The following is a 25,161-nucleotide window of genomic DNA, read 5'->3' on the forward strand; positions in this document are numbered from 1 at the left end:
TGTTCAAACTTTCTCAATTGGGAAGAGAACTGGCGATCTTGCTGGCCAAGGCAGGGTTTGTAAAGCACGAATACAGGCAGTAGAAACTCTGGCTGAAATGTAAGACCAGAATGGCTTGCCACGAAGAGCAACAAAAGAGGCGTAGAATATCGTCGATGTAGGGGCTCCTTCAATGAAACGAGATAGCATCCACGACAATCACTCCTGGTTGTCGAGCCGTATAGCGAAGACAGTCAGGTTGATATCCCATCGATGTGTGCGGTGACTCTAGATATGTCTTCACTGGCCATGGAGGTTCAGTTCTAAACGGAACTGATCACTGAAGACAATCCTCTTCCATTCGATGACATTCCAGGCCGAATATGCCCGACACAACTGCAAACGGCTTGTTGGTGTACAGAGGCCAATGGTAGTCGGCGCAAGAGGCGCCGTAAGCTCACCCCCTTTCTGTGAGCCGCCCATTAATGGTCCTTGTTGTCACCGAAGCCCTAGTTGCACTTCAGATCGATGATGATGGTGAATCCGGGCTCTGATTGCCTCTCTGACGACTGCTCGGTCCTCACGTTCTGTGGTCTCTATAGGTTGACCGCTTTTTTTCTGAAGCTGTGTTCGGCCCTAATTCACCCATTCCTGCCAGCATCCTCGAACAGTGGTATCGCTCCTATTCAAACATCGAGCGATTCTCCGGTTACCAGCTTCTTCATGCCCAACTACACGTCGTCTCTCAAATGCTGACATCTGTGTACAATGTTCAAGCGCCTATCTGTGAAGCATAGTCACTGTCAAACTGAGTACACGGAATGAAATTCGCAAAGACTTTATGCCCTTGTATCGACGTGTCTCCTGTTTACTATCCTTGCCAACTACGAGGTGAAACTGCGCTCCAGCGTGACATACTCAACCATCGACCGCCAACGTTCACAGTTTTCCATTTTCCGTCGATAGCTGTATGAACAACAGTTTGTGGCCGATTAGCATAACTCCTTCGTGATGCGTAGTTTTTTGTCTTTAAGTGTATATTTATAAACAGAATACATGTATTTAACTTGAAATGTATCGTTATTTAAAAACATTATTACTTTTATATTTTCGATGTAGTTCAAAATTGTAATTCCATCTGAAGTTACTTACATTTAAAGTTATTACGATTATATTTAATATTTCCGGTAACAATTTTCAGAAGTAACTAAAAAGATATTTTTTTACATCAACAATTAATCATATGTAAGTTTCTCTGGATGTAAAACATGTAATTAGAGCGTTTTTAAATTGTTATCCTAGCTGTTGTACCGCTGGTCAACATTGCTGTGAGGTGCTTAGTTGAGTTGTTTGTGTGCTATGGCGCTAAGACCTGGTCAGTTTTGGAGTTGTTTAAACATGTTAAAGAGAGGTTTTTCACGCACCAGTCTTTTTCGGAAATTTCGACTTTGTAGCCGTGAAAAATTATTCTGTGTGCTTGCCCATTTTGGTTCAAAAAATCAATTTTTTTAAAATTGCATTTTTGGATCCATAAAAGTGTTTAGAATCCACCCTTAAACGGTTTTTCCGAACACGGAACGGAAATGTTTGTTATTCGCGGTTGAACAAAAAAATACACCTGCTTGAAATCGGTCTTTTTCACGCACCAGTGTTTTTCGGGAATTTCGACTTTGTAGCCGTGAAAAATTATTCTGTGTGCTTGCCCATGACTAAAGCTGATAAACTGATCAAGGAGCTTACGACGCACTACGGCTTGGGAATCCGACGGCATTCCAATTCGGTATGATGAACGTATTTCCACAAGTGTTCGACGGATGACCAACGACAACACCAAAATTGTCCGGCTGGGGAAAAAGTTGGTGCAAGTGGTGCATTGCAGAGGCTACAACACATCTGGACGAATATCAACACGACCAGCCTCTCTCCAAAGAAGTTCTAAAAGTGATTCATCCTATCTACGAGGCCCTTTCGCTGGACGAGTTATTGTATCGGTGCTTGGGAGCAAACACCCAAAATTCAAATGAAAGTTTGAACGCGTGTGTTTGGAAGTTAGCCCCCAAGCATTTGCATTCTGGTGCGAAGACTGTGCGACTTTACTGGCAGTGAGCAGCTTCAACGAAGGATATTCAGCAATTCTGAAGACCATGACAACGATGGACGTCACCCTGGGACTCTATTCGACGCAGTTCGCCAAGCATTCGGACGACCACCGGATTCAAGCGGCCGAGACCCGCTTGTCACCGGCCGTACGAGCGGCTCTGGAGCAGCGCAGGATGGCCCAGGTCGAGCACAACGCCCGCTATGAGGAAGGACTAGTTAATGGACCCGGAATAGCAGTTTTAATCTAAGTTGCATAATATTGCATTAATATGCAGTCAAAACTTCAAACGCGTTTTTCTCGAAATGACATTTTTTATCGCACGGTATGGTAACTTCAAATCTACTGAACCGATTGGCATGATTCTTTGTTTCCGACGAAGCTAACTAAATTGTCTAGGAGTTGTACCACTTTTATTCCGATCCATCAACTACAAATATTTTTAGTTGGCCGACGAAGTCGACAAATCGATGAAAAAACCCTATTTTTCAAATGGCCGCCATTTCGTTTCCTATGATCCAAATAACTTAAGCGAGGTAAAACTCCTAAAGAATATTATATACTTCGCTAACGTCAACTCAATTTTGATCTCAGACGAGCCGGCTGACCTGTGACATACCGCGCGTGGAGGTCTACATCGAAATTTTGTTTCGTTCCGACGGCACTTCTACCTTAGCCCTTCGACATTTCCGGTCGAAAAAATTCCAGTTTGTAGAGGAAATATCAATAAACATTTTGATAAAATTTGTCATTGATATCTATAACACATCCTGAGAAAAAAATTCTCAAAGAACATGCTTTTTTCGGGCCAAAGATAGTAAACCTCCCCTTAAATTGCGCTGACTGGAAGACGTGTAATTTATGATGGTTATTAAAAATTAATGTGAATATATAGTTTCCTGCAATATCTATATTATTTTGTTGTACATATTACAAAATTAAAACCTTACCTCCTCTGAAAGAGGAAGTACTAAGTCACTATACAGAGAGCCAAAGAATAATTCATCAATCTGCAAACGAGTTCTGCATGTTAAGTACAAACCAGTAACACTATTATTCTATCTGCACCTGATCGTACAAATATGCATCTTTTAAGCATATCAAGATTTTGTGAAGCTTGTGAAGTTTACACATCTAATATATACTCTGCCAATCGATATGAAGGAAGTAGTTAAAGGTGCTTTCTGATGTTGGTGGTGGTGTTTTCCTCGTCGTAATGGTCCCCAATATAATGAAACCCTCCCGTCTCCTCTATATCTCTTTTGTTACACAACCTTTCCTTCTACAATAACCTATGAAACCTTCCCTTAGGATTTCTATCTCTTGCTTAATAATAACAAATGAAATCTTCCCTTTGAAATTAATTCTCTTTCTCAATAATAATAAGTGCAATCTTCTCATACAAATTTAAATACTGCTTACTAAAAGTAATTTGCTGATTATTTCGACGAAACATAGAATGTGTCGTTGTCGTGGCCCTCAGTCGTTACCTCCAATAACCAAAACTTCCTTACCTTTTTTACTGTTACTGGATCGCCATCTGACTGCTACATCGAACTGCGACATGAATACACTTACTCTGTTTTACTATACTCTGTTAGCTGCTGGTGGGCTGTCATAATAATCGGTTGTATTTATTACCAAAGCTGACGTTATTCTTTAATAGCAAAGCTAACGTTATTCTTTAATTTGACTGAAGTTACGTAATTCATAGTTAAACTTTTTCTTGACAATAAAATTTTTCAAAGTTTTACGTTGATGGTTTTTGGGATGGATTACAATTAGTAATGCAATATTGCTTGCAAAAATTAATTATATTCTGAAAAAGATTCTTCAGATATTTACTGTTGGTAATGAAACGATTTTACAAACGTTCAAATGGGACTTACTTTTTACAATAATACCTTCAGTAGTCGTGAGATTCTCAAAAAATAATCATCCGTTTATAATCTCTTGTAAATCATAGCTGGTGGCTGGCAGGCACACCGCTCCTCTCAACCTCTCGTTTCAGACCTGCTACCGACTCGCTTCATATCTCGCTTAGTACTGACTTCCTACGAACGCTAAAGTGCGGTCTCTCCCGCCAACAGTGCTTTCTCGTGCAGACAATCCCTGCTACCATTACAAAATGTATCAATGCGAAGTCTTTCCCGCTCTTTCCTTAAAATGTATCCTTTTTAAAATTATATCAATGTGTGGTCTCTCCCGCCAACAATACTTTGGTGCAGACATTCCCTGCTACCACAATTATTTCCAAAATGACAAATATTAATTATTCCTACTTAATCCTATTAATAAAATATAAACATCTTTCATAAATTGTGGTTTGACAATAGACAGTAGAAATATAAACTTCTTACAACAAGGGTCGCTTTGAATAAAATGTTCTCGGGTTTCCAACCGCCTCAATTGGTTAAAACTACACGAGCTTTCGGCCAAGCACTCCTTGACCATTGTCAAGTGTTATGACTGCCAGTGGGCTGTTGGTGCGCCCTTATATACGCAAACATTGGTGCATCGTGCAAGAGTAACATCAGACGACGACAACCTGCCCCACGAACTGAGCCACCTACGCAAGGTTTTCAGGAATAACGGCTACAGCACCCATCAAGTGAAAGAAGTGATTTCTGGGAAATATCAGAATAAGACCACCGACGAAGAGCAAGAGAAGAAACTTGCTTTGCTGCCATTCTGTGGCTCTGTGTCGGACAAGATAAGCCGCCTGTTGAAAAGACACAAGATCAAATCAATCTTCAGGCCTCCAACGAAAATCCATCAATTATTGAGACCAGTTAAAGACGCTGTAGGTCTCAGAACAACCTGGAGTCTACGAAATACCTTGTGAGTGTGGCCAGAAGTACATCGGACAAACAGTGCGCACTGTGGAACAATGCAGGAAAGAACATGAGAAGTATTATCGCCTATGCTATCCAGAGAAATCTGCGTTAGCTGAGCATGCGTTAGAAAACGGTCACCACATAAAATTTGGTGATACCTCTGTCGTGGCTCACACTAACGGTTTCTGGGACAGTTTAATAAAGGAAGCTATTGAAATAAAAATTACCACAAACACCCTGAATAGAGACGGTGGCTTACAGCTCAGCGCTGCATGGGATCCAGCGATCGCGCGGTTGAAGAGGGCACATTGAACGCCGACTCAAAACATGCCCATATATGGCAATGTCACGGGCACCAGTGACCTCAAAGGCGGCAGCTAGCGTATATAAGGGCGCACCAACAGCCCACTGGCCCCCACCTTCTCCTTTTCCTTGAACACATCCGCACACTATATATTGTCCGCCACCTTGATCCCCCTCACCCCCTGTTGTCTCCACTCCCAACCAGTTGCCGCGCCTTTACCGTTGTGTCCCTCCCTCTCTCCATCTCCACACCCTCCATCTCCTTTCCCAACACAACTTCCACCGTCTACCACTCCCGGATGATGAGCTTCGCCCTGACATCTACCCTTCCTACCAACTCTAACCCCCTCTTCCTGCCTCCTCCTCAGGGCTCCCTCTCCTCCCCCTCCCTCCTTCTGAGCGGATTTCCCCTCCTACTCCCCCACCATCTCTTGTGCCTTCTTTCAGTGTCTCTGCGCTCCCTCCTGCCCTGTCTTCCCTTTTCCTCTCCCGCCCCATGTGTCTCCTGCCTCTTCGTGAACCCACGGTTGCCCCTCCTCTCTTCATCCCGCCACTTCCCCAGCTGCCCCATGCTCTCCCCTCCTTTTCCATCCTCTCTGCCCTTTCCCTCGGCAGGTCCCACCTGGTAGTTTTATTCTTCGTCGTGTGTGCTCCAAGTGGGTTTTAAGTGTGTTGTTTCGGAGTGTTTTTAATACTGTGGCCAACTTTTAACCTGTGCATGCGCATCCAGTGTCTTCTCTGTGTTTTAAGAATCGCCAACTGCGTTTTTTAACTTTCTGATGACTTTTTTAACTGTCCCCAATGAACGTCTACATGTCAGTGTATTTTTACCTCCATTTTCTCGCCTTACTCTGTTTTATGTTCCCCTTTTTTACCTCCTTATGTATGTATTATTTTATTCTTGTTTTAGTTGTCATGTCACTCGGCTGAAGAGCGGCGGATTGTGCTGCTGACAGCCCTCCCCTGCCCATATGGGGCATGGGAATGAAATCACAATAAAGAAAAAAAAAAGCCCACTGGCAGTCATACCAGTTGACAATGGCCAAGGAGTGCTTGGCCGAAAGCTCGTGTATTTTTAACCAATTGACGCGGTTTGAAACCCGAGAACATTTTATTCATTGTTATCACCACGAGACTCTGCATTCATAAATATAAGGGTCGCTTTGATTCAGCTCTCCAGTTTACGCTATTGTGCGAAAGTCTCTTAATTTCTGTATAGCTTCAGCGACCTACAACTTTTGAATCTGCTTACACTATTCAAGCCGTCCTTTCTCTACGATTGTTACCCATTCACTTCTCTCCGTTGACGATTCCTCGGTGCCTCTGCATTTATTCTATCCCTTCTGTTAGTCATTTCTTTTTTCTCGACCTCGATTCAGTACCTTCTCATTAGTTATTCGATCTAATCATCCAATCTTCAAAATTCTTCTGTGGTACCACATTTTAAATGCTTCTATTCTCTTCTAGTCCAAACTGTTTAATCGTCAACGTTTCTCTTCCTATAAGGCAACATACGAGAAAAACACTTTCAGAAAAGACTTCCCAACACTTCAATTTATATTTGTTGTTAATAAATTACTCTTTTCAGAAACGATTTTCTTAATAAAGCCAGTATACATTTCATATTCTCTCTAGTTCGGCCATCACCATGTATTTTGCTGCTCAAATAGCAAAACTCATCTGTTACCTTTATTGTCTCATTTCCTAATGTTTTTGCCTCAGTATCGCCTGATTTAATTCAACTAAATTCAATTATCCTTCTTTTCCTGATATTCGTCTTATGGCCTCTTTTCACGCTCTTTACCATCTGTGGCCGAATTACGGTGTCGCTGCCAAACCTCACAGTTTTTATTTCTCTTCCACCAACTTCAATTCCCTCTTCAAGTGTCTGCTTTGTTACTTTCACCACTCTTTCAATGTACAAATTTAGTAGCATCATGTATAGGCTACATCACTGTCTCACTCTCTTCTCAACAACTGCTTCGACTCTTATAACTGCAGCTTGCTTTCTGTACAAGTTTTAGATAAGCTTTCGTTCCCTGTATTTTATCCCTACTACCTTCAGAATTTCAAAAAGTGTAGTCCAGTCAATATTGTCTAAAGCTTCCTCTAAATCTACAGAAATCTTTATCCATCCTAGGATACGTCTTAGTATCATTATTGCTTCCAATAATCTCTGGAATTCAGACTGATCTTCCTGGAGGTCAGCTTCTACCAGTTAATCCATTCTTCTGGAAATAATAAATAATTCGTGTCAATGTTTTGCAACAATATCTTATTAGCAGAGGTTGAAAATACCGCTTCAGTTGTAAGATACTTTATTTTCACCCAACCGGTTTTCGACTGTTAGCCCATCCCCAGGTGTCGTAGCTGTGCCTTGGTCCCCGAGCGCCGCGTGTACCAGGCGCGTTATGCTGCCTATGAGCGCAGAACAGGAAGTCTTATTAAACTGATGGTTCGGCAGTGTGAACACCTGTCAGCATCTACCTTTTATTTACAATTTTAGTATCAGTTATTATATTCTTCTTGAATGAGGGCATTTCGTCTGTTCCATATATCTAGCAAAACAGGTGGAAAAGTTCTCATGGCTGGCTCTCCCAAGGGAGTAGGAATGTCGTCTTCTGTAAGGACCTTTTTCCCAGTTACATCTTTCAGTGCTCTATCAAATTATTCTCGCAGTATCTTATCTTCCATTTTATCTTCAGTTACGTCTTCTTCCCTTTCTATATGTTTGCGATCAAGCCCATTTCTCTTTTAAGACCCTTTTCCATATTCGTTCTATTTTTCAGCTTTCCATTCTTCGCCTAGTATTGGCTTGCGATAAGAGCTCTTAAATCTCATACAAATTCTTCTCTTTTCTCCAAAGATGTCTTTAATTTTCCTGTATCTACTTTTCCCCGTAGTCACCCACGCGTCTACGACCTTACATTTTTCTAATCAAACCTGCCTAACTATTAACACTTTCTGTCAATCTCATAGTTTTAGACGTTTCTCTTCCACTTGAGACTGAAGCTAACGCTTGTGTCGATCTTTCTTTACGAGTAAAATTATGCAGATAGTGAAGAGCAATTTTCCTGTCAATTAACAGAGAGAAAATGAAAAACCCACTGATGATGCTGTAACTTCAGCGAAACACGTCCGGATAGAAAAGAAGAAAAATGTGTCTTTACTGAAGGCAAAAACATAAAAAAAATTAGTCTCTATTCAAGTTTGCCAATTTTATATTCCCTCTTTTGTCATTTAAATTCGATAACTCGCGTATCATCCAAGGATTTCTACTGTGCCTTGTCGTTTCTCCTGTTTGACATTCTTCTGTGTTCACTATTTCGTCTCTGTTGGTGCTTGTTATCGCACCATAATTAAAGTTTCTTCCAGTTCCGTTTCACATATGGAGGAAATGCTAAGTTACTGCTTGTTCGTTTCCATGAGAGCCTAATTTTATTTACTCGATCTTTAAAGCACTGATAAGTAGGAAACCGAAGAATATTTTTAGTTGCCCAGGAAGTTCACGAGGTATTTACGAATCGTTTCATCGAATGTCACACAGTTAATAATTTTCAACACTTCTCTTACACTCAATCGCCATCAAACAAACGTGTGACCATTCGGACATCCCTTTTTGGTGTAGGGAAGACCGGGGTTAATTGTTACATGGGGCAACACGCTCTATGCGACTTTCGAGCTAAGTGCTGATAGCAAAGCACTTTCTTTCCAGTAGATGAAAGCATCTGGTAGTACAGTCCTCATGTCTATATTAGAGAGACAGAGACAGGGGACGTTGTTTCTTTTTCTGGAATTCTTTCAACTCCAAGTATTTTTTTAATAGCAACATACCCTTTCTGTACATCAGTTCAAATGTTGAATTATGTGAAAGTTCTAACTTCCAGTGAGTGATAAAACGTTTAAAATTTCTCTACAACAGAAAATTGATGCTCATACGTAATTGAATATGAAGTGGCGATGTATGAGACAGTGTGTTACAACTCATTGAGCCCAGTTATTACGATGTAACAACCTGCCCAATGTCGCATGCAGTATTTTATTGTGCATTTTCATTTCGAAGGCTACATGAGATATTACAAAAAGAAGACCAACCGAGATACAACACCAGAGGAAACATATACTAAAGCAGCAAAAGAAGTAATGCCAGATCGCCAGTAATTTGTACAAATGAAACCGTTTTCTACAATAGTGATAACGCGTTACATGTAAGAGAAGAAGAACAACGTGCAATGCAAAACTGTGACATTTTTATAGATGTTTTATAAGATACACTACGTGTAATAACTTAAATGGTTCAAATGGCTCTGAGCACTATGGGACTTAACATCTATGGTCATCAGTCCCCTAGAACTTAGAACTACTTAAACGTAACTAACCTAAGGACATCACACAACATCCAGTCATCACGAGGCAGAGAAAATCCCTGACCCCGCCGGGAATCGAACCCGGTAACCCGGGCGCGGGAAGCGAGAACGCTACCGCACGACCACGAGATGCGGACTGTAACAACTTACCCCACCTACTGTAACGACGTGTAACATTCTGGGGCGCATTGTTACAGTGAGCGTGAGTGACATTTTTGATAGCTGGCTTAAGGAAAAAATATGCAGTGAGTCTATAACAACGGTAACATCATAAGGTATTTCGCATCAAAATAGCCCTATAACCATCTTGTACAAAAGTTACTGAAAACATCTTAAGATCTATCCGCAGTGTATTCTACATTCAGCACCCACTTATAGTACGGCCTCATATGCAGGATGATTCGAAGATACGCAAATATTTTAATAAGTTATTCCATAAGTAAAACTACAGAAAAAAATTCATATAAACATAGGTCCGCAAATGTTTAGTTACTGAGATACGGCTAATAAAAGATTTTGCCTGAATTTAGCAAACTTCGCTAATATGAAGCCATCGCAAAACTACGAGGTTAAAGTAAAGCACGATTTCGATTTATTTTGTTGTTACTGGTCTGGTGAATCTAATAAGTACCAGACGTTTATCTGCAGTAGTTTTCCACAACATCTAGAGAAGCAAAGATTATTATACAAGTAAATTTTCTTACGTTTATAATAACATATTAAAATATTTGCATATCTTCGTGAATCAACTTGTATGTGTCATACACTTGGCGAGTGTTCAGCTCTGTTCTGTACAAAAGTTTTGCATATAGTTTCTTTTGTAGAAAAATTTCCACAGTATTTTTGCCATATAGCAACACCTGTCATTTGCTTTACATACAAGTGAGCCTATGAGGTTCTTCGTATCCCTATATCCAATCCTCATATTTTTACTGCGAAATACATGACTGACTCATCATTCCAGAAATCACGCGATACTACACTTTTACACCCCGTGAAATCTTGTAAGTTTTTATCCCTCTATATTAAGAGCCAGTTGCCAGCTTCGCACCAGACATGCATTTTCTCGTATAAAACTGCGTCATCAGCGAGAAGCCTGATATTGTGAGAATTATTATCCACCAAGTCACTAATGTGAGCGGGTGATTCTGAAAGTAAGGTGACTTTGTTTCTCCAGTCATTGTTATTCATGGTAGTGAGAGGAAACTTATTTTACAACATATTTTGATATGAGTGGAAGTCAGATGAAAACTAGACACCCAGTAAAAAAGGATCCATTTAAAAGTAATCAACATGCGTGTAAAGACATTCGCCCCACTGGGGGATGATCGTTTCCTGTTTCGTGAAACGCAGTCGGCCGCCGACGTATTCACAACCGCCCCCACTTATACACGTGCTCGTCCGACTGAAATCGAGTCCACGCACGTCATTCTTCAGGTCGCCAAAGACGTGAAAATCAAACGGTGAAAAACCTCGGCTGTACCGTGGTGCTCCCCAACCACATCGCTGGAGCGTAGCCAACGCCCGACTGCAATATGGGAGTGGGCGATTCACGATTCGTGAAAACCGGTGATTCACAATTTCAACTTCAGCGCAGTTTCAACTGTAGCAATGAAATTTATGTGCGGCAAACAGCTTTGCACAAAATTGTCTCTGGGTATCCTCACATTGCAGACGACTATGATGTAGGGATATAAATGCGTGTATAATGTTACGACAGATGTTTAAACAAGTATGGAAACTGTGCAGCAAAGTAGAAAATATGTAATGAATTAAATAAAAAGAGATTTTTTGTAAAAATTGTGACGATTTATGGGAGCGCATAGTTTCACGGCGATATGTACTCATACAGGTTTCTCGGGCCACCAGCTGCGTCAACTGGTTTAAAATCCACGAGCTTTCGGCCGAATACTACTGCACATTTGTCAAGTGGTGACTGTCTTCTAGTTGCTGCTGCCGTCCTTATATAGCCGCCCTGACTTCCGTGACGTCACTGGTACGCGGTCCGGCACCATATACACTCCTGGAAATTGAAATAAGAACACCGTGAATTCATTGTCCCAGGAAGGGGAAACTTTATTGACACATTCCTGGGGTCAGATACATCACATGATAACACTGACAGAACCACAACACATAGACACAGGCAACAGAGCATGCACAATGTCGGCACTAGTACAGTGTATATCCACCTTTCGCAGCAATGCAGGCTGCTATTCTCCCATGGAGACGATCGTAGAGATGCTGGATGTAGTCCTGTGGAACGGCTTGCCATGCCATTTCCACCTGGCGCCTCAGTTGGACCAGCGTTCGTGCTGGACGTGCAGACCGCGTGAGACGACTCTTAATCCAGTCCCAAACATGCTCAATGTGGGACAGATCCGGAGATCTTGCTGGCCAGGTTAGTTGACTTACACCATCTAGAGCACGTTGGGTGGCACGGGATACATGCGGACGTGCATTGTCCTGTTGGAACAGCAAGTTCCCTTGCCGATCTAGGAATGGTAGAACGATGGGTTCGATGACGGTTTGGATGTACCGTGCACTATTCAGTGTCCCCTCGACGATCACCAGTGGTGTACGGCCAGTGTAGGAGATCGCTCCCCACACCATGATGCCGGGTGTTGGCCCTGTGTGCCTCGGTCGTATGCAGTCCTGATTGTGGCGCTCACCTGCACGGCGCCAAACACGCATACGACCATCATTGGCAGCAAGGCAGAAGCGACTCTCATCGCTGAAGACTACACGTCTCCATTCGTCCCTCCATTCACGCCTGTCGCGACACCACTGGAGGCGGGCTGCACGATGTTGGGGCGTGAGCGGAAGACGGCCTAACGGTGTGCGGGATCGTAGCCCAGCTTCATGGAGACGGTTGCGAATGATCCTCGCCGATACCCCAGGAGCAACAGTGTCCCTAATTTGCTGGGAAGTGGCGGTGCGGTCCCCTACGGCACTGCGTAGGATGCTACGGTCTTGGCGTGCATCCGTGCGTCGCTGCGGTCCGGTCCCAGGTCGACGGGCACGTGCACCTTCCGCCGACCACTGGCGACAACATCGATGTACTGTGGAGACCTCACGCCCCACGTGTTGAGCAATTCGGCGGTACGTCCACCCGGCCTCCCGCATGCCCACTATACGCCCTCGCTCAAAGTCCGTCAACTGCACATACGGTTCACGTCCACGCTGTCGCGGCATGCTACGAGTATTAAAGACTGCGATGGAGCTCCGTATGCCACGGCAAACTGGCTGACACTGACGGCGGCGGTGCACAAATGCTGCGCAGCTAGCGCCATTCGACGGCCAACACCGCGGTTCCTGGTGTGTCCGCTGTGCCGTGCGTGTGATCATTGCTTGTACAGCCCTCTCGCGGTGTCCGGAGCAAGTATGGTGGGTCTGACACACCGGTGTCAATGTGTTCGTTTTTCCATTTCCAGGAGTGTATGTTAACGGTTGCGTAGTGCGGCCGCCGCGCCCGCTTCAACCTTCCGATGGCCGGGTCCCACGCTGTGCTTAGCTGCAGGCCGCCGTCTTTATTGAGCGTGTTTGTCACAAATATTTATTTCGATCACTTATTTTATTACGCTATCCCAAAAACTGTTAGTCCATGTGATAATAGATGTCTCGTCGAATGCAGTACGATGACCGTTTTCTAATGCATGCTCTCCTACCGCTGATTTCTTTGGGTACCGTAGACGAAAACATCTCTCGTGTTCTACACAAGGCTGTTCAATGGTACGCACAGTCTGTCCGATATAGAACCGTCCACACCCACATGGTATTTTACGACGGCTGTCCAGAAAGTAAGTTACGATTGATCGCGAAATGAAAATCACAGTGAAAATCAGAAATGTTTCATTTGTAACAGTTAGCTACACCTTTCAGCTACTTCTCTACGTAGTCGCCGTTCTGACTCAGACATTCGTCGTAGCGTTGTACCAACTTTCCAATACCATCATAGAAGGCAGCCGCCAGTGCTTTTCGCCAGTTCTCTACGCTGGCCTAAAGCTCGTTGTCTGTGCCAAAATGTTGTCTTCATAACCCGCGGTTCGTTTGAGCAGAGATGAAACTCAGTGGGAGACAATTACGGGCTGTATTGTGGGCAACCAAACACTTCCAATTGAAACGATGCAGGAACATCTTCATTGCCCCTGCAGAATGAGGCTGAGAATTGTCTTGAAGAAGAAACCGCACGACAGTTATGTAATGTTGGTTGCATAGCTTCAGGGGAAACTCTCACCAGGCTCTCGTACTTGGTGGGAGACACTATTTTCTATAACATCTTTACGCGCTCGCTAAGAGCTCAGGAATGAAAAGAGCGACATAATTCTACCTGGAGTCATACTAGAGACACTGCCCAACACATCTTTGCAAAGCTTTATCGGATTTTCATAGTCGTTTCCATTTCGTGACCGATCGTAACTTACTTTCTGGACAGCCCTCGTATATACTCCGGGCTTTCTGAGGCCTACGTCGTCTTTCACAAGCCTCAAGAGTTGTCGAATTTTTCCTGAAACTCTGAAGACCGAATCGATTTTATGCCTCTTTAGGAGCCTGCTTATCTTTCCTGCTATTGAGTCACATAACGGCAAGAACGCAAATTTCGTCGAGTCATCCTCGGAGTCTTTCTGCTCACGTACTTTCGGTTGTTGTAGCCGTTTTCCTTGAATACTTCCCGTAAGTGGCCCAGTTCCTTCGGTAAGCTTTCAGAATCTGAGACGGTTTCGGCTCGATGCACTAAGGTCCTCAGAACAGAACTTTTCTGCGACGGATGATGATAGCTGTTAGCGTGCAGATATCGGTCTGTGTGGGTGGGTTTCCAGTAAACGCTGTGGCTGAGACACCCATTTGCTTTGCCGCGGACGAGGATATCAAGGAACGGCAAGTCACCACCTGTCTCTACGTCCATCGTCAACTTATTGTTTTCATGGATGTTGTTAATGTGGTCCAAGAATTCTCCCAGCTTTTCACGTCCATCAGACAACGAACGTGTCGTCGACGTAACGATAAAAGCAACTAGGCTTCTCAGGAGCCGTATCCATGGCGATGTTTTCAAAGTACTCCATGAACAGTTTGGCCACAACTGGGTCTAATGGGCTTCCCCTCGCAACGCCGTCCGTCTGGTTGAAATATTCTCCATCATACAAGAAATACGATGACGTCAGAGTATGCTTGAATAAATCCGCAACGCTGTGGTCAAATAACTGGGGCCGGCCGCTGTGGTCGAGCGGTTCTAGGCGCTTCAGTCCGGAAGCTCGCGGCTGCTACGGTCGCGAGTTCGAATCCTGCCTCGGCCATGGGTTTGTGTGATATCCTTAGGTTAGTTAGGTTTAAGTATATCAAAGTCTGGGGGACTGATGACCTCAGATGTGAAGTCCCATAGGGCTTAGAGCCATTTGAACCATTTGAAATGACTGGGAGAGCAGATCGAAAGAGTCTTTAATGGGAACGCGCTTGAACAATGACACTACATGAAAGCTGACCATAATATCCCCTTCTCCGAGACCCAGGCATTTAATTCGACTGATGAAGTCGGCTGATGTGGAGGGCACAGTGACAAACGTGCGGGGTAAGGAGGTTGGCCAGATGTTTCGCGGGTCTGTAAGTCAGCGACGCATTGGTGCTCACGATGGGGCGTAGAGGAGTGTTCTTCTTGTGAACATTTGGAAGGCCATACAATGTAGGTGGTCGAGGTGCCAGAGGGGGGAGATTTTTGATGACATTCTCTTCCAGCGAAGGCCTCTTGAGAAGGTCCGACGTCTTCCTCATTATTCTTGAAGTTGGGTCCTTTGACAGTTTTAGATATGTTTCCTCCTCCAGCACCAACCGAATCTTCGCGTTATAGTCGACCCATTCCATAAAGATGCCTGCATTTCCCTTGTCAGCTGGCAGGGCTACGAGGTGTGGATCGTTGCGTAGTTGACGAAGACCATTACGCTCAGCTCGTGTCATGTTCGAAGTCGGCAGCTTAGGTTTAGAGAGAATGAGGCTCGTTTCTCGGCGAATTTCTTCTGCAGTTTCACTGGGTATCTTGTGAACCGCTTGTTCCACACCACTTATTATGTCAGCAAAAGGGATACTCTGCGGCGGTGGTGTATAATGAAGTCCCTTCTTGAGAGCCGACATGACACACGCGTCGATGTTTCTTGTCATCATGTTGATAACGGCCCGTTATGTTGTTTCCCGCTCTGCTCCATGCTGTTGCTGTGAAAGCCGGCCGAATTTCCCTTTCTGCGGTGCGAGGTTAGGCCGGGACCGCTGGTGACGTGCACGCGCAGCTAGATTGTGAGGCGGTAGCTGCGAAAGCTACAAAGTACGTTGTCCACCAAACCTGGACACTGAAGTTGAGTAATCATTTAACCTTTTATGAAACCTCAACTGCTGTGACGTCTCTTCATTCATTGCTGGTTGTTGCTTCCTGGGCCGTTCTGGCTAGCAGCAATAAATGGTGTGTTGGAGTCGGTGAAATTTTGCAGCCATCTATCCGAAGTTGTCTTCTATGGTGTCATTTATTGTGCTACTGTGACTGCATCAATTCATTCCCAATCCAAAGCCGAGAGTGACTCCGACGATCGCAAGTGGACAGCCATTAGCTCGCGTTCGTCTGTATCCAGCTGCTTTCTAGTATGACGTATCCTCTCTCGCATCAGGGCGAAACTGGCACGGCGAAATATTCTCTTGGCAGCAGCTGTGTTAATATGGCGGCTCACGTAGGCAAAACGTGGAATAGTCTTCTCTTCACAGCAGCGTAATAGAAAGGCTAGAGAACTTAATAAATTAGCCTCCTTAACACGCAGCTTCCGCAGGCTTCTGATGCTGCGCCACGTTTCCTCCCCCCATGTAATACATGAGTACATAGTTTCACGGTGTTATGTACTAATTAAGGTGGATTTTAAACCATTTGACACTGTTGGAAGCCAGAGAAACCTTCATTAGTGATGGTTTACGTTTGTTAGAAATCGCCGGCCAGAGTGGCCGTGCGGTTCTTGGCGCTAGAGTCTGGAGCCGAGCGACCGCTACGGTCGCAGGTTCGAACCCTGCCTCGGGCATGGATGTGTGTGATGTCCTTAGGTTAGTTAGGTTTAATTAGTTTTAAGTTCTAGGCGACTGATGACCTCAGAAGTTAAGTTTGAAACATTTGTTAGAAATCGAACCTTATTTCCCGAATACCCTCGTCCATAATGAACTGTTGGTCCACTTGGAAACGTAGGTGTAAGATCAACCCAATTTAGCAGCACCCTTAATATGATTAGTGGTTCAGAGAACGCCTTATTTGCAGGGTGATCTGCACTGGCGATGTCACGCACCACGCTATCATCTGTCGAACCGCAGGACAATGGGATGCTGCGACCCCACAGCAACTTACCCGTTGATGTGGATGACGAACCCGTCGTCGACGCCCCTTCTGATCATGTCCTGGATGGCCTCCCTGGTGCAGATGCTCAGACCCAGCACGTTCACGTCCAGCATGCGCCTCCATGAGTCCGTCGATGCAGCTGCGAACATCAGAGTGGCCTTACATTAACAACGTACACTACTGGCCACTAAAATTGCTCCACCACGAAGATGACGTGCTACAGACGCGAAATTTAGCCGACAGCAAGAAGATGCTGTGATATGCAAATAATTAGCTTTTCAGAGCATTCACACATGGTTGGCGCCGGTGGCGACACCTACAACGTGCTGACTTGAGGAAAGTTTCCAACCGATTTCTCATACACAAACAGCAGTTGACCGACGTTGCCTGGTGAAACGCTGTTGTGATGCCCCGTGTAACGAGGAGAAATGCGTACCATCAAGTTTCCGACTTTGATAAAGGTCGGATTGTAGCCTATCGCGATTGCGGTTTATCGTATCGCGACATGCTTCTCGCGTTGGTCGAGATCCAATGACTGTTGGCAGAACAGGGAATCGGTGGGTTCAGGAGGGTAATACGGAACCCGTGCTGGATCCCAACGGCCTCGTATCACTAGCAGTCGAGATGACTGGCATCTTATCCGCATGGCTGTAATGGATCGTGCAGCCACGTCTCGATCCCTGAGTCAACAGTTGGGGACGTTTGCAAGACAACAACCACCTACAAGAACAGTTCGACGACGTTTGCAGCAGCATGGACTATCAGCTCGGAGACCGTGGCTGCGGTTACCCTTGACACTACATCACAGACAGGAGCGCCTGCGATGGTGTACTCAACGACGAACCTGGGTGCACGAGTGGGAAAACGTCATTTTTTTTCGGATGAATCCAGGTTCTGTTTACAGCATCATAACGGTCGCATCAGTGTTTGGCGACATCGCGGTGAACGCACATTGGAAGCGTGTATTCATCATCGCCATACTGGCGTATCACCCGGCGTGATGGTATCGGGTGCCACTGGTTACACGTCTCGGTCAACTCTTGTTCACATTGACGGCAATTTGAACAGTGGACGTTACATTTCAGATGTGTTACGACCCGTGGCTCTACCCTTCATTCGATACCTGCGAAACCCTACATTTCAGCAGGTCCTGTACGGGCCTTTCTGGATACAGAAAATGTTCGATTGCTGCCCTGGCCAGCACATTCTCCAGATCTCTCACCAATTGAAAATGTCTGGTCAATGCTGGCCGAGCACCCATCCAAGCTCTGTTTGACTCAATGCCCAGGCGTATCAAGGCCGTTATTACGTCCAGAGGTGGTTGTTCTGGGTACTGATTTCTCAGGATCTATGCACCCAAATTACATGAAAATGTACTGACATCTCAGTGGTAGTATAATATATTTGTCCAATGAATACCCGTTTATCATCTGCATTTCTTCTTGGTGTAGCAATTTTAATGGCCAGTAGTGTACATGGCGGGTGGACAGAAAATTTGATTTACCACCACAAAAAGTAAATATACGTAATTGAGTTTTCGTTTGGCTTCCGGTGCATGTCTGTAGTGCTGGCACACACTGTAGCGGCTCTAGGCGCTACAGTCTGGAACCGCGCGACCGCTACGGTCGCAGGTTCGAATCCTGCCTCGGGCATGGGCGTGTGTGATGTCCTTAGGTTAGTTTGGTTTAAGTAGTTCTAAGTTCTAGGGAACCGATGGCCTCAGAAGTTAAGTCCCATAGTGCTCAGAGTCATTTGAACTAAAATCCCAGCGCCATAGTAGCGTATCATCCCGCTGGAGGATTTAATACATGATGAAATACATTGATGAAATATCGAGCTGTAATTCATTTTCGGCAGCTGCAGAAAGTTAGTAGCTGTTTCAGACCAAGGCACATGACCGCCTGGATTCGCCTGATAGGAGAACATGTGCGCGTAGAAGAAGAAGGAGGTTGTTACATCCTACTTCTCACGAAAATGACCAGGTGCGGGGAAAGGGATGGAGGCTGCTGCATCAGGCTTAGGGACGACAATGTACAGGAAGTCGAGCGGTCAGTACATGTGAGTGGGGTTCCAGAACTGCCGTTAAATGACAGAACAGGAAATTAAGTCAAATAAAGAGCGTGTATTTCCGTGTACCGGATGCAAGGGGCGCGTCCAAGGAAGAATTTACCAGTCTAGGAAGTCGAATAAGTAAAGCAGATGGAGAATGGGAGGGGCCGCGGTTCATATTTAGGCCTGTTAGTGGCCGGTACGGGACGCAGAAAAAAATGGTTCAAATGGCTCTGAGCACTATGGGACTAAACATCTGAGGCCATCAGTCCCCTAGAACTTAGAACTACTTAAACCTAATTAACCTAAGGACAACACACACATCCATGCCCGAGGCGGGATTCGAACCTGCGACCGTAGCGGTCGCACGGTTCCAGACTGAAGCGCCTAGAACCGCTCGGCCACACCGGCCGACACGAGGCGCAGAACCAGAGGCTCTGCCTCCCGTGAAAGTCGTCTGTTCTACTGGAGGTCTCGATCTCAAAAGACCGGAGCAACTGTGTTCTGCTCTGCAGAACCATCCAGAATCCACACGTGTGATCTGCCTCGCACCCATGCTATTGGACAAAACCGACGGCGTGAACTCGCGAGAAATTTCAGCAGAAGTCTGCAGCCGTATCGTGTGAGTAGCTTTAACCGGACAGAACTCCCTCGGTTCTGAAAGACAAGCACCTTTGGTAACTCAGGCGCAGCCTAAGTTACTTCAGGAGAAAACTTGTAAAGATTTGACTGAGCCTTTGCAATAACTTTTTAAAATCAGTTCCCTAAAATATTCCTTGACTAGCTGTCACCCTGTGCATACGGATGCAAACTTTCTGGTTATACAAAAGACAGAAAATGGAACTACGGTTTAGGCGGAGTCGAAGGTGAAGCAGGTTGTAACGGAACAGCGTTGCTTTTACATATTTTATTGTGAAATCTGACTTAACTGATTAATTATTATGTAATGGTTATTTTATAGCGAGGGGAGTGAACAAACCATTGTAAAAGTATAGGTGGATTATGAAATGCAAATTTATTTGATTGTTGTACGATCAGAAATACAAAAACAAAGCAATATGTAAAGTCTGAGCTCTTTGTTGTATTTTATCATTACGAAAAGCAAATAAATTCTCTCAAAGAAATGAGGAAGCCATTAGAGCTGAATGCAGCCAAGATTTTCCCCTTGTCGTTCCGTTTCGTGAACGCCATTTCTACGAAAGAAAACGTGCAGCAGGCAGGCGCAGTGGATAGGGGCGAGATAGGGTTGGCAGGTAGGCCTTGTCATTTTCCGTTTTCCGAAAACCTTTTACGTGTAATGAGGTGCACTGCAGACAGACTGAACTGTGATGAGTAGCGAGCCAGCAGTGTTAGAGTGAGGTCTCGTTACTGGTGCGCTCTGCATGGCATTAAATATTTGTGCTAACAATGGCACAAATTATGGAAGAAGTCGATAATTAGACTGTCTGTTGTCTCTTGCAAATTGTAGCAGTGGATGCAAGACTTTCCCAGCCTAAAATATAGTATTGCAAGAATTACACTATATTACTTCGAGAATGCGTATCGAACGTAGACATTGTGTCGCCTTTGGTCTATCCAGTTAATAAGAGACGTGAAGATTCTGCAGAGGTACTTTTTGCAATGTATTCTAAACTTCACTGCTTCTGACAAGACAAGCCACAGACAATTTATTTCATTATTCGCGTACAGGAAAGCCAGACTCAATTTAAATGAAATTGTGTTGAGAAATGGTTTTCCTTAAATGTATTGACAGTTAATTATAAAACTGTTAACATCTCATCTCAAGCACAAACTAGTATATTGTTCAAAATCTATCTTAAAATTAATATTTACTGTGTGAGACAGAAACGACAGTAAACGCAGTATTGTGTGGATTCTTAAAATAGAGAAGTGTCGCCACTCAGTTTTGAAAGGTTGCTTTGTTACAGTTCCTGATTAAATGTCGCTTTTATTTTTTCGATTCAGATTAAAGTAATTCAGTCTAATGACACTTAATGAGCAGTGCGCGGCTCGTGTTCGTGCCATTATTGCTTAACATCTTGTTTTGTCGGTACTCCCTTCTCGTTTCCTATTCGATTTACTGGCGTCACTAAGTTGCTGACTTGCCTGCCCTTGAGTGGCAGCAGCACTGCTTATCGATAAGAGCACTGTCGTACTATCTTTGGAGCGACCGCTAGTATTTCTGGGTCGCCGTGTGTCAGGAGTTCAGTGGGAACGGAGCAGCAGTGAGGTCCGGACAGCCAGGTCTAGCCCGACCGTTGCTGGCACACATACTTTCAGTGGGGACGATCTTGGTTGGTCATTCGGTCGGTTGTATCATCGGACGACGTGTATTTGGTCGCCGGCCGCTGCCGGGTTCCCTGTGTGTGTCGACTTGTGATTCCTCCTAGTTGTTCCACAGTGACTGGTTTTAGTATTGTTCAAATTGTTTGTGGAAGTGTTTCGCGGAACCGTGTGTAGCTTGTGTGGTATGACTGAGTAGCTAATTTAATGCTGTCTGCGTGCTGCATTGAGTCGGTTGGTTGGGACACAGCAGCGAGGAAGTCTCTGCGGCGCGAGGTCAGGCCGGGACCGCTGGTGGCGTGCACACGCAGTTAGATTGTGAGGCTGTAGCTGCGAGAGGTACAAAGTCCGTTGTCCACCAAACCTGGACACTGAAGTTGAGTAATCAGTTAACCTGTTATGAAACCTCAACTGCTGTGACATCTCTTCATTCATTGCTGGTTGTTGCTTCCTGGGCCGTTCTGGCTAGCAGCAATGTATCGTGTGTTGGAGTCGGTGAAATTTTGCCGCCATCTTCCTGTATGGTCTTTAACTGTTAAATTGGTTGTGACTTATCAGTGAAGTGCACCAGCGGTATTTTCTGCCTTATGGTCATTAACACCCCAGTTACCTGCCCTGGTCGTTAGCCTAGTTTTCCAGCAGTGTGTGCCCCCTCGCCGTGGTTGATGCTGTCCGGCAAGGCGTGTAGTTCGACAGCCTTCTAGTTGTCTGTTCATTTTTTTTTTTTCTTAAGAGTGATTATTGTGCCTTGGCTGCTTTTAGACGCCAATTCTGAAGACGTAGTGCTTCGGTCTCAGCTGATATTTTCCGTTGTCATACCATTGGTTGGCCAGAAGGGAATTGATTAGGTTGTTGGTCGGTCCTTCAGCCGTCCCTGGGTAGGGTTGCCATCTGATTATTTAACCTTACTCTTGGCTGCCTGTCTCACCTCACCCTACGATAGAGCTACCTCCTAAGACCGACCCTTGGAACACTTGTGATCACCTCTGTTCTGTTGGTTTTAGAGTGTGATTTTTATTTTAGTCTGATGTACTGTGTGAGGCCTTCAGCCTTCTATTAATTTAGTTTGTTTTAATTTTAAAATAAGACATTAAAATTTGAAGATTGATTTATTCAAAAACTAAATTTTGAAATTTTGTCTATCTGAAATTCTTGTTATTCAGGCCCTAAGCCCTGAGTTGTTCAACGTCCAGAGTGTGGCCTTCAGCAGAGCTTTTACGTGAAATATTTTTAAGATAAGGCCTTCAGCCATCTTAAATCAGAATTTTAAAAATTGATTTGTTTAAAACTAATTCTTTTAAAAATTTGCTCTATCTTAAGTTTTTGGTACACAGGCCCTAAGCCCTGAGTTGTCAAATGTCTTGTGTGTGGCCTTCAGCCAAGTATTTACGTGAAATATTTTTTTAAGTACGGCCGTCAGCTGCGTGTTTTCTTTAAAGTAATTTTTATAACTTGTGTTAAGGCCTTCAGTCGTTCTTGTTTTTGGTGTGGTTTTGGAACTTCAGCCGAGGAGGTATTGCAAGTTTTCTTAACTAGGCCTTCAGCGGTATTGTTTTAATTTGATCCTTCTAAGGCAATGTGTAATTAAGTGGTTCTTAGGCAAATAAAAGTCTGCGTATTTTGCGCAACTAACAGTATCTGATTACGGCTCCCTCCACAACCATAACCTGATTCGTTCTATCCTGCGAAACCAGATTTCACTAACTTCATTTTGCCTTTGCAAGGTTCGTAAAGTTGAAGAGGAAGTCGTTTAAGGTTTTACTAGTTTCATCTGATACAAAAAAGCTATAATTACGTTTGTGGGATTATGATGATGGGAGGTGACATGCTTTTTGCATGCTTTTTGCATGCTTTTTCTAGCATGTCCCCTCTCATTTCTGCCACCTTCATTGTCATTTTTATCATGTCTCTACGGGAGAAGGCCGAATAAGTTCATTCCAGGTAATGCAATGTGTACTAATAACTCTAATCGTCCTTGGTGTGGGACTCTGCATGTTTTCTTTATGGCACTGATAGCCTTCTTTTGGGTGGTCTACAGCAGAGCCAGGATACCGGCGGGGTCCATTGAAGGCAGAGGCGGGCTGACTCTCGAGCGGCATTTCTGCGAATTCTCTAGTGTTCGCGGACAGTAGCGGCCAGCCCATCCCTCTGCGCTTGGGCCCAGAGTTGCATTCCAGTCTGTAGTACACACTGTGAAGCGACTGGGAAGGCGACGGCCCCGATGCCGATCTAGTCGCTTTGTGATAGTCTGGCGTTTCAGCCTAACTTGGCCGATTCCGCCAGCAAGTAATGTATCTCGATCTTACGGAAGCTGGCACTGGACGATCCGCTGTGTGCGACCCTCTGATACAGGCAGTTCGATGAACTTTTGGTCTTGATTTGTAGTGGTGGGCCGGACTACTTTCCTGGACCACCATAGAGGTAAGAAATCGACTGCCAGATCACAATCACCTTCCTCCTGTCGTCAGTTTAGGGGAACTTTCCACTGCTCCTTGAATCTTACGACTGGTGCATGTTCACGGGGCCGCCTTCGATTGGAAACTTTCGACAGTGGTAGGGGTCGCGGATGGTACGACTAGGAAAGTGTGAGCGCTGTGCCGTTCGGAAGGAAGATTTCCTGTTGGCGTTCTTCTGTCTCTCCTCCTGGAGACACTTTATATTGAGCTAGCAAGTGTACTGACTCAATCACCTGGACAGAAGATATTCGTGTCGGGTTTTTCTTTGCGGACGGAGTATATTAGCAGAGCCGGTGGGGCGTTTTCTAAGCCTGCTCGATTGCGCCTCACGCGTTGCCTGTACAACTATGTAGGTCTATGACAGCGAAACATTGCAAAGTGTGAGCAGTAACTGATACACGTATTCTACTTTTAAGAAATTTTAATCTGATTTAAAATTGTAGCTTTTATAAAATGTTTTTGAAGTTTTAAATTATTCAAAACATTTCAAACCCTTTCGGAGCCGCCAGGCTTCTTAGTTCTCTTTCAAATAATTTTGTCTAAAGTATTTGCACCAAACAAGTAGAACATCTGTAACGTCCTTTCTTAAAACCTTTTTTCTTTTATTTAATAAACACTATATTTTGCAACTCAGTTTTGCCACAAGAAAAAGCCTAAGTTCCAAGTTAAAAAAAAACCTTTTACGGAAGGAAATTACTTCCATTTGTCTTAAATTGAAATATATGTTCTTAAACGTTACGCTTGTTGATTTTTCTGAAATTTTTTTACTTTATTATTTGAACGATTATTAAGTTGTATTATCATTGTATCTCTGTGCTATTACCGGAGTTGGTTGTTTCGATGCCTGGTAAAATAAAGTTTGTTGTTGAGAATCCTCTGCCGGCCGCTGTGCCCGAGCCGTTTAAGCCCTTCAGTCCGGAACCACGCTGCTGCCACGGTCGCAGGTTTGAATCCTGCCTTGGGCCTGGATGTGTATGATGTCCTTAGGTTAGTTAGGTTTAAGCAGTTCTAAGTCTAGGGGACTGATGACCTCAGATTTTAAGTCCCATAGTGCTTAGAACCATTTGAACCATTTTTTGAGAATCCTCTGTTGCCGGCACGGTAGCTCAGCGTGTTCAGTCAGAGGGCTAGCTGCCCTCTATAATAAAAAAAACGGAGATAATGGGTCAACAACGAACTGAAACGGGTGTCTTTCGACGTCCGCCCAGAGCAGATACAACGAACGAAAACGAACAAAACGAGATTTAAAAAAAAAAAAGTTGTCACCGCGACCGACTGTCAATCCTCAGGGCCTGGGTTCGATTCCCGGCTGGGTCGTAGATTTTCTCCGCTCAGGGGCTGCGTCTTGTGTTGTCCTAATCATCATCATTTCATCCCCATCGACGCGCAAGTCGCCGAAGTGGTGTCAAATCGAAAGACTTGCACCAGGCGAGGG

The 25,161-nt window shown here is 44.5% G+C and overlaps 1 protein-coding gene across 5 annotated transcripts in view; it reads right to left on the bottom strand.

Annotated features, from left to right (window-relative positions):
• Positions 1–25,161, bottom strand: part of LOC126418908 (dehydrogenase/reductase SDR family member 11-like) — a 290,829-nt gene that overhangs the window by 222,611 nt on the left and 43,057 nt on the right. For all 5 annotated transcript variants that reach the window (XM_050085929.1, XM_050085926.1, XM_050085930.1 and 2 more), the window contains exon 3: positions 16,948–17,077. In XM_050085929.1, coding sequence (XP_049941886.1) covers positions 16,948–17,077 — 130 coding nt within the window. The remainder of the gene's footprint in view (positions 1–16,947; positions 17,078–25,161) is intronic.

This window comes from Schistocerca serialis, chromosome 9 (assembly GCF_023864345.2).
Source record: "Schistocerca serialis cubense isolate TAMUIC-IGC-003099 chromosome 9, iqSchSeri2.2, whole genome shotgun sequence".
In the NCBI taxonomy this organism is placed as follows: domain Eukaryota; kingdom Metazoa; phylum Arthropoda; class Insecta; order Orthoptera; family Acrididae; genus Schistocerca; species Schistocerca serialis.